The 15,740-nt window shown below is 44.1% G+C and overlaps 1 protein-coding gene across 1 annotated transcript in view; it reads left to right on the forward strand.

The window, feature by feature from the left end:
* thsd7ab (thrombospondin, type I, domain containing 7Ab) overlaps positions 1–15,740 on the forward strand; it is a 204,359-nt gene that overhangs the window by 134,488 nt on the left and 54,131 nt on the right. The window contains exons 15-19 of the mRNA XM_085803520.1: positions 10,371–10,549; positions 11,201–11,206; positions 11,634–11,767; positions 13,678–13,831; positions 15,164–15,305. Of these exons, the coding sequence (XP_085659646.1) occupies positions 10,371–10,549; positions 11,201–11,206; positions 11,634–11,767; positions 13,678–13,831; positions 15,164–15,305 (615 nt within the window). The remainder of the gene's footprint in view (positions 1–10,370; positions 10,550–11,200; positions 11,207–11,633; positions 11,768–13,677; positions 13,832–15,163; positions 15,306–15,740) is intronic.

The following is a 15,740-nucleotide window of genomic DNA, read 5'->3' on the forward strand; positions in this document are numbered from 1 at the left end:
TCTGACGCCCCCCCCCCGCCCCCCTGCCCCGCTGAGGTTGATTTTCAAACTACGAGACAGAATTTCATAAGTCATTAAAAAGTCGCTGTGATTAGTTTTTTTAGTGGATTTACTTTTTAATGAGAAACAGTCCCAGTGAAAACTTTTGACAGTGTGTTACATGAATCATCCGGTCTCAGTGTGCATGTGGAGAGAGATGCTGCTGTCTGATGGACCTGGACGAGTAAAACCAGAACAATGCGTTTGTGATAATTTTGGGTGAAATAATGTTTTTAGACCTGCACTGAGGACTGAGACAGAAATGTGCACTAAAGCACAGACACGTCTGGGTTGTATCTGGTTATGGAGCTGATCAGATCTCCTCCCTCCCCCGCCTCCACTTCTCCGGTGCAGGTGAGAAATATACTGTAGCACACGGGGAAGGCTGCAGATGCAAGAATAACTTTTTGTTCTGTTAAATATTCATCTGAAGTGAAAGATTTTGTTTGTGCACATACGAGGGCCCCTCCCACGGAGGCCGGCGACTGGCTCTGAATGTAGAGTTTCACATAAGGAGGCCCCTTTTTCCGGCACATTCCTGTCACAATCATTTGTCTCCTCGTTGTAAGGTCTTATCTTAGATCCAAAATACTTCAAGCAAAGAATCCGAGCTCAGAAACTCGTTGTGAAATTGCTGTGAAATAGAATGCGGGAGATGTTCAAATGAATACATCAGTGTTGTGCATATATAAACATGGTTTTAGTCTCCTTGTGTGAGTCACAGATTCAGATATGCGTCAGTTAATCTGGGTGTGGGTGTGACAAGAGCACATCGTAAAGACGGGGTTGTGTGCGTGTGCATGTGTGTGTGTTTGTGTGTCAGCTCCTGTGTATTTTTACACCTATGCGAATGCTTGCGAGTGGATGTGTGTGTGTGCACTCATGCATTCATCTTCAAGCATCATTGAGCTTAGAAAAAAAAATAAAGAAGAAATGTTCCTTGAGGTGCACAGAAAAACAAAAACACATTCATGAGGGGTTGGCGTTAGTACATGTGGATCTCAAAGATGTTTGAGCTTCTTTTCTCTCCCCACCGTTCAGTCACTCTTCCCCCGTTCTCTCTGCCACTCCCTCCTTCATTTTCACGTTCCATTCTCTCCGTCGCAGCCATCGTCACTTTTAATCTGGATCGAGGAGGAGACACGGGCCCTTCCACGACTCCGCTGCTGACACAGTGCTCACGGCGACGATGTCCATCAGGCAAACTGTGCCACCGTTATCTCCATATTCCACAGACATCAGCGGAGAGAAAGGGATTCTCATTAAAAGTGCACACTGATCAGAGCTTGGCTCACTCCTCAGATTGCCCTACTCCTCTGCGAGAGGGAGCGAGTACTATGAGGGGAGATAACACTGAACGTTCTGGAGAGCACTGCCTCAATTAACACACATCGGGAAAGAAACAATTTGTAGGATCATGAGCTACAGAGATTAATACATTTAAAAGGGGTTTTGGAAACTGGTGTTATTATTTCCCCAACCATCTAAATGGTCAAATGTAATCTTGACTGATGTAACAATCAGCAGCACAAACATCGGAATGACAGGTTCCTGATTCTATTAGTCCTCAGCAGTAATTGCAGTCAGCCAGAAGAAGATCTAGTTAGTGTGTTGCCATGTTGAATATAATCAAGGCACAGCACAAGTGAGACAGAGGCGGGTCAAGACACAGTTTCCACTGGTCGGAGCGGAGGAAAGTATCAAATGAAACGCGGGATGTAATGATGCTGTGATGCATGAATACATGAATACATTCTATACATATACATACTGTATATGATGTACAACCAGGGTTCAAACTTAACTTTTTTGCTCACTGGCCAACTGGCTAGTAAGCTTTAAAAATCTACTGGCCAGAAAGATTTTTTACTGGCCAAAAATTATGTATAGCTGTTTTGTATATTTTTCATTGTGTTGAACTGTTATAATACACTCATAAGCATTTTTAACACATATCATAGCTATTAGCATATTTTTGTGTGGAATAAAGGAGTCAAGTTTGCCTTTTTTCCCTAAAAGGTTTATTTTAGGGATGCACATGGTTAACCGTTTAACCATTAACCTATAACAAGAACTTGACCGAATAATACTATCAGTTATTTATATTTATTTATTAGCTCCTTATGTCGTCAACTCATGGGGGCGTGTCGACATGCCCCCACTGCCTTCAGTCATATTATTTAGTAGCTAAAAGTCTCACAGGAGGACTGACACTGTGCACCATGAAGGAAGATCAGACAATAAATGTAGCTACACGGACATAGATGTGCATAACCTGTAATAACGGCGCTGCAATAAAAAAAAGAAAAGAAAAAAAAAAGACGTGGCAGCTAGGGCTGCAACAACGAATCGATAAAATCGATAAAAATCGATTATTAAATTCGTTGGCAACGAATTTGATTATCGATTCGTTGGGTAGCGATTAACTTGGCCCAGAGCCAGGGGAAAAGGAAACATTTCTTATCTTTACCGTGTCCAAAACAGTCAGCAGCAGCAGTCATCCAGCTCCAATAATCCACTAATATTATTTCCGTTTACATCGCGTTCCTGGCGGCCAGCCTGTTTCATTCATTTGCATCATGTAAAAAAAATACGTATTTTTAGCGGCGGCAACAGCCGTGTTTCTGATCAACCGGACCTGTGAAAAAAAAATTGGAGCGATGTTTTTTTTTGCCGTTAAATAAACATGTGCGCTGCGATATCTGATCAATGCCACATCCATTGTGCTCTGTCTCAGCTGATCGCGCTCATATGGAACTTTTCTTATTGAAAGTGCAGCCAAACACCAGACTGAAGAGAGAGGAACACACACGTGCGCCACGAGCGTTGTAATCGGTCACAAATCATTGCTATACGACATGTTGTGAGCTTTAAGATCTGAACGACACCGGCTCACAACCCAAGTGTCACAGCCGTGTCGGGAGGAACAGTAACAACAACCAAGTAGTTGGATTTTTTTCACTGGCCAGAGTGGCCAGTCAGCCGGCTTCCTTTACTCGCCAAAGCATCAAAGTTAGTCGCTACTGGCGACTGGCGACCGCTAATTTTGAACCCTGTGTACAACAATGAAGTAATAATATAATATAACTGTCATATCAAAAATACAGATGCATTCAAATTCACAATGTTTTCAAAACATACACCTGCCTTCCTTCCTTCCTTCTTTCTTTCCCTTCATCCTTCATGCCTTCCTTACTTCTATCCCTTTATCCTTCCTTCATTCCTTTCATCTATCCCTTCGTCCTTCCTACAGTACATACATACATACATACATACATATACATATATACCTTTCTTTTATATATATACTGTATATATATGTATATGTGTATATATATATATATATATATATATACACACACATATACAATATACACAGATACACATCACACTCAAGTTAGATATAATATATATACGTATATATACACATCTTGAAGTGAACTAAACAAGCTTGTTCTTTTACATTTGAAGATTCTGGTTTCGTGCAGGGCATCTGTGCATAAATCATTTTTATGTTCTTTTTCAGAGGAAAAAAAAACAGAAGTCTGCTGCAATCACAATATGTGTCTAAACAATTGCAGTAGGATTTTCTCTGTTTATTGTTCATCTTTAGTTCAAATGTGTGTTGTTGTTTCACAAGAGGAAAAAAGCACAAGTCAAACACTTGAATAAAACACGTGTCACTAAGTGACTTATAATAAACTATTCAGCACAAAAGGAGCTACTTCCTGATAACAATGTAACGAGGAAGAATTCAAACTATAACTACTCAATAACAATCCTTAGAATTCAATAATAATTGAATGGAAATATGCGAAAACTACTATGTAAGTGCACATCAATGATACATGACATTGTGCCAAAGGCCATAGTGCAGTAAAGGACGTCCCCTGGGAGTCCCCTGCTCTGTCCTATATAACTGACATCACTCGTATATTTGCTGTATTAATGCCTGTAAGCGACCCATTGTGCTCTGACCTTTACCATGACTTAATGCTAGAGGACGGCTGAGGGGCTGAGGGGCTGAGGGGCTGAGGGGCGGTGGGCCTGGTCTCAGCAGGACGTGGTGGTGGTGGTGGAGGAGGAGGAGAGTCGGTCACCGTGTGAAGCTGTTAAGTGTAAAACTTAAAGACAGAGATGTTGGTGAGGATCCTGTGAACCTGAGCGGAGCCGCAGTCAACACACACGTCTGCAGGATGTTACAATAACAAGAGGAAGACACTGGAGCCTGAGCCAGATAATTGAGTTTGTTCTGCTTCGAGTGTTACCACATGTTAGCACTGTGCTGTCAAGGTCTGAGGACTAAGGTCGGTGTCTGATAAGGTTAGTCATGTACATGAAAGGGTCTCTGTGTCCTTTGGTGGCTCTTTCTTCTTCCTCCTCTGCGCTCCGGCCCGAGCGCGGAGCCCGCCACAGTTATTTTCAGAGTTCCCAGGGATTAGGCTGCCTCATTGCCATGGAGATGATTGAGCAGGGGGTGTAACAGGTCAGAAATCAGGCAGCGATGTTGGATTCCCAGAGCCAAAAGAGTTCACGGAAAGCTTCTCGGGCCAACCACCCGTCGAGCGGATGAAATTTTTTAGTCCAACTTCCAGCTGAATGCACAATCAGGGTGTCCCCGGTGTGCCCAGGAGCCCAGCCCCAGTGCATCCTGGGAGGTGCAAAGAGAGAGGAAAGAAATAACTGGAAAAGTGACATTATTAACTGCTGTGGGCGTAAACATCACTCCAGCAGTGTGTAACCTCGTGGGCGTTTCCACTGCTACACTGACTACATATTTTGCTGTTGGTCTATGAGAAGATAAAGTTGTGGTTTTGAATAAATGTCAGTGTAGTTTTACATCACCTCAATCAGTCTCTCCTCTCATTGGCTTTCTGAAGTGATCCATTTTTAGGTAAAACCAAATCCTGCAAGTATAGAATGGAGAGTAAAGGTGGGTGGGGCTTACTGACGCTCTGTTGTGACATCACAAAGTCTATAAATCCAGACAGCTGGTTTTAAGGCTCAATATCTGAGTACAGGCTGCGTGCGTTTCTCTGTGGACGTCCACAGTATTAATGTAGAACCTACAGCTGATCTGTGATCAGAAAACACTTGGACATTTTTATTTAATATGGGCCCTTTAAAAACTTCTCTTGTGATTCTTGAATTGACGCTGGTCACAGCAAAAGCCTGTGTCATCTTGCTCTCAAAACAGAAACGTGGGTTAAATTGAAAGAAAAAAAAAAAAGCACATTAGTGTGTTAACCTGCACTGTATCATCTTTGGTCCCACCCACTCAGCTGTGCCAATGTTCTTACAATCTTACTTGTCAAGAAAAGCTCTGCAGAAAAAACATGGAGAAATTGAAAAATGCGACTGAGTTCAGAAAGTTTCTGGGAATAGTGCCAAGGATTCCAAGAAGTTATGGAGCTTCAGGGAATTCAGCAAATGGATCCGTGTGCAAGTGATCAATCTTGAGCACTCTCTGCATTTGCCACATTAAGTGGTTGTCTTCTGTTTCTGCATCAATTTATCCACTTGAAGTTTAAACTGTGTGCCAACACGCTGGAGCTGCCAGTGGCCCAGAGAAAATAAAGACACAGAGTTGTTACCGTGTTATTGATAGTGGCGACATAAGGACTAATTTAATGTGATCTGGTGTCTAATACATTAATATAGCTTTTTCAGAATTATGTACTGTAATAGGCAAAATGGTGATGGATCAGGGTTGTTAGTGTAAACTAAAGCCTGCTTGGCTCTAGAGGCGTCTCATTAGTCAGCAGGAGGTGGAGGACGGAGCGGGGCTGTGTCGTTGTTAAGGCTCCAGGTGGAGTGGAGCTTCCAGCAGCGGTGAGGACTCGGAGTGAGGACTCGGAGTGAGGACTCGGAGTGAGGACTCGGAGTGAGGACTCGGAGTGAGGACTCGGAGTGAGGACGGCTCTGGGAGACTCAGCAGGAGTCTGTGCTGAGCTGCCACCTGACCTCTAATGACAACACTGGTGATCTCCTACCTGGACTCAGCCCAAAAGAAACCTCCCTGAGAGCTTGGCACGACACCCTAACAGGTTTATATCAGCTCAGCCATGACAGAACAGCAGCCTGAGCTGCTGCAGCTGCTGCACTCAGAGAACTGTAGAGGTCAGAGGTCACCAAGCCCAGTTCACAGCTTCTGCTGAACTCAGCAAGGTGTCGATGTACAGAGAGTCTGAGGAGGTCAGGGTGGAGCGTGTGTGTGTGTGTGTGTGTGTGTGTGTTTGTGTGTGTGTGTGTGCATCTGTATGGCTGTCACTGTGTATTTAGTTGGTGGCAGGACTCTCGTTCGGACTGGATTAACCCTCCTGTTGTCCTTCTGTTCCCTTCCTCCATCCTTCCTTCTTTCCTTCCCTTTTCCCTTCCTTCTTTCCTTTCTTCCTTCCCTTCGTCCTTACTTCTTCTTCCTTCCTCTTTTGGTCTGTTCTCTCCCTCCATCTTTCGTTCCTTCCTTTTCCCTTTCTTTTTTCCCTTCTTCCTTCCTTCTTCTTCCTTCCTTGAACGAATCTGTTCTCTCCCTCCATCTTTCTTTCCTTCCCTTTTCCCTTCCTTCTTTCCACAATCCTTTTTGCTCCCTCCCTCCCTTCCTTCCTTCCTTCCCTTTGTCCTTACTTTTTCCTTCTTTTTTGACCCAATCTGTTCCCTCCCTCCATCTATCTTTCCTTCCTTTTTCCTTTCCTTCCGTTCCCTTTGCCCTTCCTTCCTTCTTTCCCTTCGTACTTCCTGCCTTCCGTCCTTATTTCCTTCCCTTCATCCTTCATGCCTTCCTTCCTTCCTTACTTCTATCCCTTTATCCTTCCTTCCTTCCTTCTTTCCCTTTGTCCTTCCTTCCTTTCACCTATCCCGTCGTACTTCCTAACTTCCTTCCTTCCTTCCTTCCTTTCATCTATCCCTTCTTCCTTCCTAACTTCCTTCCTTGAGCAGGGTTAAGCAGACTTTTTATTTTCTAATCATCTTAGCTGGTAATGCATCTTACAGCTCAGCTGCGGCGGCCGGTGGAGTGGGCGACGACATCACCCTTCAACTGTCCTCAGCTCAGCCAAGTTGGAGAAAAAAAACATGTTTAAGCTGCAACCATCCATCTTGCTAAACGGGGCTTTGAGCGAGACGCCGCCCGCCACCTCAGTGAGCGGGCGCTGGCGAGATGAAAGAGGGAACAGAGAAGCGAAATGAAAGGACGCGGGAGTCGGGAGTGTGAGTGTGTGTTGAGAAAACAGGGGGTTTGTTTGGTGTTGGTCAGGCTGCGTCTCATGCACACACCGAACACATCGTCCTCCGTGACAAACAAACGGACGGAGTGAGGCGGCGCCTGGGCGGCGTCCACACCGCCACCTCCGCTACATCACAGGAGCCTGTTGTAATGTGTGTGTGTGTGTGTGTGTGGCTGGAGATGAATGGCAAACATCCAGCTGTCAGCTCAAATTGGCTTCTCTTTTTTTTTTACAAACCATTGCAGCGTTGGTAAAACAAACCTCAGATTTTTTTCTCTGTCTGACTGCACCTCCCAAACTGAGGCTGAGACTGCCTCAAAGAAACACTCACATTACATCACCCCCTCCCCTCCCTTTGATTTCAGTAAGACTAACTTTTTTTCACATCTAGGACCTTAAACTGACACAATTGAGATCACAGATTTTTGTTTTTAGATGTTTTATTACAAAGAGTGTAACAAGAGCCATGTCTTCCATCATTACGTCATGTTTTGAGGGAGCTATAGTGAAAATAAATGAGCCCCCCCTTCTTGCTGGGGTTCCTCCTCAAGGACCGCACTTCATCAAGGAAAGTAATTGTCCTTGCAGAGCTGTGAGATCCTGTCTCATTGTTGTATATGAATGAATGAATGAATTTTTTATTTTCGTGTCATGCCACCATTGTGGCCCATCCCATATGGGATTACAAGACATATTTACTGACAAATGAAAAACTAGAGAGTCCTTCCTGTTGGTATTAAACAATTTAACCCTCCTGTTGTCCTCCTGGGTCAACGAAGGAAGGACGAAAGAAAGGAAGGAAGGACAAAGGGAAAGATGGTAGGAAAGAATGAAGGGAAAAAGGAAGGAAAGATCAAGGGAAGGAGGGGACAGATTGGGTCAATTGTATCAAAAAGGAAGGAAGAAGTAAGGATGAAGGAAAAGAAGTAAGGGAAAAGGGAAGGAAAGAAAGATGGAGGGAGGGAGCAGATTTGTTCAAGGAAGGAAGAAGAAGGAGAGAGAAAAGGAAGGAAGGAAAGAAAGATGGAGGAATGGACCAGATCAGGTCAATTGGATCAAAAGAGGAAGGTGAAAGAAGTGAGGACTAAGGGAGGGAGCAGGGAGGGAGCAGATTTGTTCAAGGAAGGAAGGAGGGAAGGGAAGAAGGAAAGGAAAAATATTGTGGAAAGAAGGAAGGGAGAAAGGAAGGAAGGAAGGAAAGAAGGAAGGGAACAGATTGGGTTCATTTGACCCAGAAGGACAACAGGAGGGTTAAGATTACTCCCACTACGCATCTGTATATCGCTCTTCGCCTCATTGCCCAGGCCTTTTCAAGAAATAAAGAAAATGCAAATATTTTCAACTGAAAGATAAGTTTTAGCTTCTCAGCATCATCATGAAATGTCTAGAAACATACGGCTTTCTCACATAAAGCAGATTTGCAGTGTCCCATCTCCTCTGTAGCCCCCCTCGCAGCACAGCTGTGAGGGTCATATTTCTGTTTTACTGCAGATCTATTTTCGGTCTGAACGCGGCCTGACGAAGCCTCCAGTTTGAGCCGTCACTCGCTCCAATCGGTTTTACGGGGACGAACTGAGGAATCCAGCACAAAGAATACTATAAGAACGACTGCCACTCTCACATCTACTTACCCTCCATCCGCTCCAGCAGAGATCTGTCCGGTCCAGCTACGTGTTGTTGTACCTGGCAGCTCGATGTGTCAGCGTGAGACACGCCGGTGCTTCACAGGAACACATGTGCTCAGCCAGACTTTTCCCAGGTTAAACAAAGTGAGAAAAATACTCTCGACAAAAATTGATCTGTGAGGTTTCGACTCGCCGATGTGGGATTCCTTCTCAAATGGTGGGAAGTGTGTTTGCAGCGAGCTCGTCAGTCAGCGCAGCACCACACGTCTCTCAGAATAAAGCGCGGCGGAGTCAAAGAGCCCACATCAGACGGAGGAAGTGGTTAGACATCCCAGATTCACCTCCTCCACTGTCTTAATCAAAGGATTAATGCTGCTGCATCTCTCTCTCTCCCCTTTGCTTTCTCTCTGAGTGAGTGAAAAGTTGTGTGGATAAATGTTGTAATGCATAAAAGCCAAAGGTTGAGAACAATAATCACTCAACACATTTGACCTGCGTGCACCGGGGGAAAAAAACAACAGAACTCCCAGCCCAGAGGAACGGATGGTTCAAACCAGCCTGCTGACTGAGCCCTGACCCCGAGAGCTCAGCACAACACACTCAAAGAACCCAGCTTGTTGCCAGACATAAACACTGCTTTGCTGGATTTTTGGACTTTCATAAAAACAGACCATAATATGGGGTGTAGTGTTTGCCCTGCTTTCATTCCACTAGGCTGAAAATCAATAATATTTCAGATTAGTTTTTGGAGTATCGGTTAATAGTTTGCCGCTCTTCCAGCTGGGTGTTTTCCCCCCACACAGCGTTTAATAAAGAGTTGTCGAGCTTTAATGGACGCTTGCTTGTTAGGTTGAAAAGACAAACTGAGATTTGGGAATTTGGACAAAAGTAGTTTATTAAAGGATAAAGAAAAAAACAACAAGATTCCTGCAAAGAGGCAGACAAGGTTTTTCTCTCGACCTGCTGCTAGAACAAAGCTTTGATTCGAAGGTAATTTCCTCATGAATCAATTTTCTGGTGGGTGCTCCTTCCTTCTGAAACAATTAATAACAGACTATATTACGCAGTCCAAATAGACTGTAAGGTGTCATCATTTCAACCCCCCCCCCGCTTCAGTTTTACTCGTTAAAAAGAATCTGAAGGAATTTTTACTTTCCACAGGAATCTAATTATCTTTCCCTACTCGCTCTTTAACTATATTTTCTCTGTCATTGTTCTGCTTTTGTCACAGATTTTTTTGCTGTTATTTACTTCAAGTCCAAACTTGATTCCTGCTGCTATTGATCTTTTGTCTTTTGTTTTTGTTTAGCTCATGTATGTTCTGCTTCTCTCTTGTTTTGTATTATTGAACCTTGTACAAGTTCGCTAGGACTTTGTTCCCTCCTTGCGCAGCGTTATACGCATTTTTTGTGCTAAATAAATAAACCTAAACCTAAAAACCAGAATCAGCAAACGTGTGTGTTTCCTCTCCTCTTCCTCTCAGGTTACATCGAGGAAGCGTGCATCATCCCCTGTCCCTCCGACTGTAAACTCAGCGAGTGGTCCAACTGGTCGCGCTGCAGCAAGTCCTGCGGCAGCGGGGTCAAAGTTCGCTCCAAGTGGCTCCGAGAGAAGCCGTACAACGGCGGGCGGCCCTGTCCCAAACTGGACCACATCAACCAGGTGAACACACGGAGGCCTGAGCACATCCACACCAAACTCAACACTGAATATGTATAAGCTGTTCAACAATGTGTGTACACTCATGACAAGTGTGATGTTTATTACACACAACCAGAGGAGAGAGAGAGAGAGAGAGAGAGAGAGAGAGAGAGAGAGAGAGGGGCAAAGCAAGAGAACGAAATTAATTATTAATGAATAATTAGCCTGAGTCTGCAGAGCTTTGCTTTACCTTCCCCTCATTATTGCTGTGCTCATTTTTTTGCTGAGCAGCAACAGTGCAAAAAAAAGTGCAATGGCTGCTATAAATGGATCCCATCCACCATATTAATGCTCCAGCCTGAGCAGTTGACTCCTTCAGGTTTCCATGATTTGCAAAAATGAAATGCTTTCCAGGCCTGTGAGTATCAGCACATTCAGATTAAGGTGGTGCTGACGTGTGTGTGTGTGTGTGCCTGGCACTGCATGTGTGTGTGTGTATGTGCTAGTTTCACATAGGTATTTATGCCAAAGGCTTTTCTGATTATGTCCTCTTGAATGTTGCATTAATCATAGGTTCTGCACTATATGAACAGTTGGCATGTGCTCATTAATCCATGTGTCTCCTCTTAATCCACCCCAACGCTCCCTGGATACGACTCACCACCGCTACAGGCCCAGGTAAGAGCCGAGCCGCCTTCCTCGGCTATTTGTTATGCGATGTAGTCACAGATGTTAAGTGTCACTGATGTCAGTGGGTCACTGACAGATAGATGTACACAGCCACAATATCCTCACTAGAAGTAAACACGGTAGTACGGCAGATGGGAGTTTTATTCCGACAGACATTTCTGGGAGGCAGAGCTGCTCCGGGGGCAGAAATAATCTCGTTGGCTGAGTTAAACCTCACAGAGCTGAATCACTATGTATTAGGCAAAACTTAACTGACAAACTTGCTTGGCTAAGGCAAAAAAATATCTGTGAAAATAAGATTTGTAGCAGACACTTTTTTCCTTTTTTTTTTCTCTCTTCATGATGACAATCGTCACGTAGACCAAAACAATCAGGGTTTATCCTTTATCCGTGAATGAGATGATTGTGTCGTCAGGTGTACGAGGTGGTGCCGTGTCAGAGCGACTGCAACCAGTACGTGTGGGTGGCCGAGCCGTGGAGCGTGTGGAAGGTCAGCAACGTGGACCTGAAGGAGAACTGTGGAGAAGGAGTCCAGACCAGAAAAGTCAGGTACCTGGCAACCTGGGATTCTGAGAATTACTGATTTACTGAGTATCAGGATATCAGTGGTTAGAAATCCCAAAAATTGTATATAGTACAAAAAATACTTTACAATAGAAGCTACATTAAAGGGATACACCAACATTTTTTTTTCATGTCTTGCCTCTCTCCCGAGTCCAGATAGACACCATCCTTTCCACTGTACGTGCAGTAACAAGGGAGATAGAGCCGTATCGCCCGTAATTAGCTTAGCTCAAACACTGGAAGTGTATGGGTAGTGTTAGCCTGCCTGCTACCTGAGCTGAAATCAGCAGTCAGAAGCTGATTTCATTTTAGCTCTAAACTCTGTAAATATATCACTTTATCCACATTTCAAACATGTTTAGGGGAGAAAGTAGCCGTTTAGATCAGCAGTGTGTCGTTAATTTGTCTAAATACCAACTGTTTACAATTTTGTTCGGACAAATTCAGCGCTACTCAAGCTAGCCGTTGTGACCAACGCACTTCCGGTTACTTTCACAAAATAAAACACCCGTTTCCCTTTACATACAGAAAACCATGACGATAGAATTTGTGCTTCTACTTTGAAACAGGAAGCTAACCTACCCTCGATGTAGCTAGCTTGAACCAGAATAAACCGTCTTTGCTTGAACCCTCCGTTTTGACCGATCTCGTCCCGTTACCGGCATTTGACCGCTCAAGATGCCTTACCGGAGAGTTTTGTCAGCTCTGAGACTCTGGAGTGAGGCAAGACACGAAAGAAAAAAAAATGTTGCCGTATCCCTTTAACCTGTTTACACATTGGTTACAGCACTTTTCTCTGCATGTAAAACACTCAAACACACTCTCAAACATAGATGACACATTGGGGTCAGTTCAGTGTTTTTCAGGGTTTTTCTCAATGTCATTATGAAGTCAGACTGGAGGAGCCAGGAATCAGCTGCTTTGATTTTTTTGTTTTGTTTTTTAATAATCATTTTTATTATCGTAGATTGATAATGACACCTCATTTAATAATTTAATCAGAAAACTAATTGGTGTATTTCCGAGAGTGGAAGTTGCTCCTTAAAGACATGTAATGTGTCCAAACATGTATTCAAATTAATATGATGAGTGTCTCGTATAAAGTTTAATGATTTTTGGAAAAGCATGACATTAATAATTAATGTAAAAGAAGACAGATATATCTGCAAGCTGCAAATTCAAGGAATTAACCCTAGAGATGCAGCTGAGGTGTTCTGTTTGTGTTTTTATTGTAACACTTTAACATTTAAAGGGACAACGAGGAGTTTCTATTTGGTTATAAAAAGTCTCACGTTAATGTGGATGAATCTACGTTAGCCATAATGGGCCCATTTTCGATAGATATATCGTTTTGTCTTTATCGTTATTTTGTTATTATTAGTGGTGGCGGAAATGCTGGGCGAGCCGACCAGCGTTTCTTTACTTTCGGTTTTGTGGCGAGTCATGAGAATAACGCTGCTGAATCACCGTTTATGGTGGGAACTACGACGGTATGTGATCGTCTTCCAACCTCTGACTTTAATTCTTGATGAATGAAAACATGAGTCTGTCTTGCGCCGGTCAAAGAATTTCACGGTGCGGAGGCTCATAAATGTAGTGTGAAAACACTTCGCTTTTCCAAAACTCCTCGTTGTCCCTTTAACAGATAAAGTAAAAGTTAGAAGTGGAGTGCGACTTGACTTCAGGTCTGTAACGAGCTGGTCCCCGTTCAGACAGTCTGTGTCTGACCCTGGGTTTTTCCTCCTGGCTGACCTCTGTTCCACTTGACTGCAGCTTGTTAAGTATCTCAGGTAGCAGCAGCCTCAGCTTGTCTTTGTTTCTGTGGAGCTCAGCAGCAGCAGCAGCAGCAGCAGCAGCAGCTTTGCTAAGAGCAGCTCTGTCCACCAATCCCACAGGTGCATGCTCAACACCATCGACGGCCCCTCGGAGCCCGTGGAGGACTACCTGTGCGACCCCGAGGAGATGCCCCTGGGGGCCAGGGAGAGCCGGCTGCCCTGCCCCGAGGACTGCGTTCTCAACGACTGGGGGCCCTGGAGCCGCTGCAGCCTGGTGAGAACTGAACCCAGATCAGAAAGCAGCAGCTCAGCTGTCTGACACGGAGGAGCTGTGGGAGCGTCAGACTCCTGTGAAGCCCACTGAGATTTATCATGATATCTTTTTCTTGTCAGAAATGTTTTCTCCGAGGCTGGAGGAATTCAAAGCGTAGCCGTGCCGTATTATTCCAAGCAGCGACTGAATCTTTGTCAACAGGTTATTTCTTGTCCACCAAGGATGAATAAAAGAGAAATATGAACTAGGAAGCAGGAAGAAAACAGCTTATATATCACCTATATTATAGTCAAGTCTCCCAGTGTTCAGCAGGGGAGGAAGATGATTTATGATAAAGACTCACAACTCCAGTGCAGGTTTCCCAGAATTTACATATTTATACTCACACACAAAAAAAAACCACCCAGAAGTGATATAGTAGCAAACACAAGTCTGACTGTTTGTGATTATCATTTGGCAAACGACTACAAACAGCGAACATTATTAGTTACATTTCAGAAAAAGGCTGATTTATGAGAAACCTAACGATCGTTTTCAGCTCTGTGTAGAATATAAAGACTTTGTAAATCTAGATTTGTACCTGTGATGTCACCACAGCAGCTGAGTGCCTACAGGCTGCAGCGTCTTCACTCTCACTTCTGAACCAAAAAAAAAAAAAAAACCCATGTAAGGTGTCAGAACATCCTGTTCAGCTCCTCTGTCCCTGACACCTCAGACTCGTGGTAAAAAGCCATTTTATCTGCTCTGGTTTCACCTGCTGTTTCCGCAGCATCACCCTGGCCATTGTTAATCACACCCCATTCTCTCCCAAAGTGCTTGACACAAAGACTTCCCACAATTCCAATCTCGACATGGAGTCTGCAGCGGGGCCTCGTGCATGTTTTATTCATCGTGCCGGCGATGGAGTTATTCAAAAGGCTGTCATTTTCTCCCACCAACTCTCTTCTGAGCAAGCAATGACTGTGTAGAATCCGGTGGTTTACCATTCCTCCAGAATATCCGTTTCAGCCGTCCTGTCATCTCCCGCTGGAAAAATATCAAATTCCACACACTGGGAATCCCTAGGAAGCAGGCCTACGCAGGCTGAGGGAGGATGTCTTGACAAGAAATCTGAAATGAATTGTGGCTGAAGGAGCCGGGAAACAATCCAGAAGAAGGCAAATTCACACTTATCAGCTTTAATGTTCAGTTAATATGAGCATCAGTGTGACAGTAGCTGTGTGGCTCTGTTCCAGTCCAGGGATGGCTACGTGTTGTGTTGTTGTGTTTCTTATCACGCTGCAGTGTGTGGACGTCCAGGCTGCAGGCTCTGACGCTGCCTCTGTGTTTCAGCCCTGCACCAGAACCATCAACCGAGAGCGGACGGCGTACACACTCCGCTCGCCCAGCGTGGGGAGGGAGTGTCCAGACACCACCGACAAGGAGCCGTGCAGCCTCAACCTCAACTGCTTCAACTACTTCTACAACATCACAGGTAATAGTAACACCATTACCATTACTGACAATAAAAGTCCCGTCACCAAATAAGACACCCATTAAAGGGATAGTAGCATTTTTTTAAAGTGGGGTTGTATGATCTACAAATAGCCCCTAAGTACTTTAATTGCAGTAGAAGACTCTCTACACTCCTCCCGTTAGCAACGCCAGCCCATAGCCCTGCCCAAAGATTTAAAACATACATTGTTGTGAACAGACCCAAAGAAACGGCCTATTTTCATGGCCTAAAAGAGGTTTTACCTGAAAAAAAAATACACAGTTCCATTGTTCACTATAATACATTTTTTTCCAGCCCCTCAAAGTGCAGGAAAAACACAGTTTTTATTTAGACTTAACCAGAGGGATACCTGAGCTGGTTAGGTCCAAATAAAAACTGTGTTTTTCCTGCACTTTGAAGGGCTGGAAAAAATTA

This window comes from Trachurus japonicus, chromosome 16, assembly GCF_045865225.1.
Source record: "Trachurus japonicus isolate A0001 chromosome 16, Traja_1.0".
Taxonomy (NCBI): domain Eukaryota; kingdom Metazoa; phylum Chordata; class Actinopteri; order Carangiformes; family Carangidae; genus Trachurus; species Trachurus japonicus.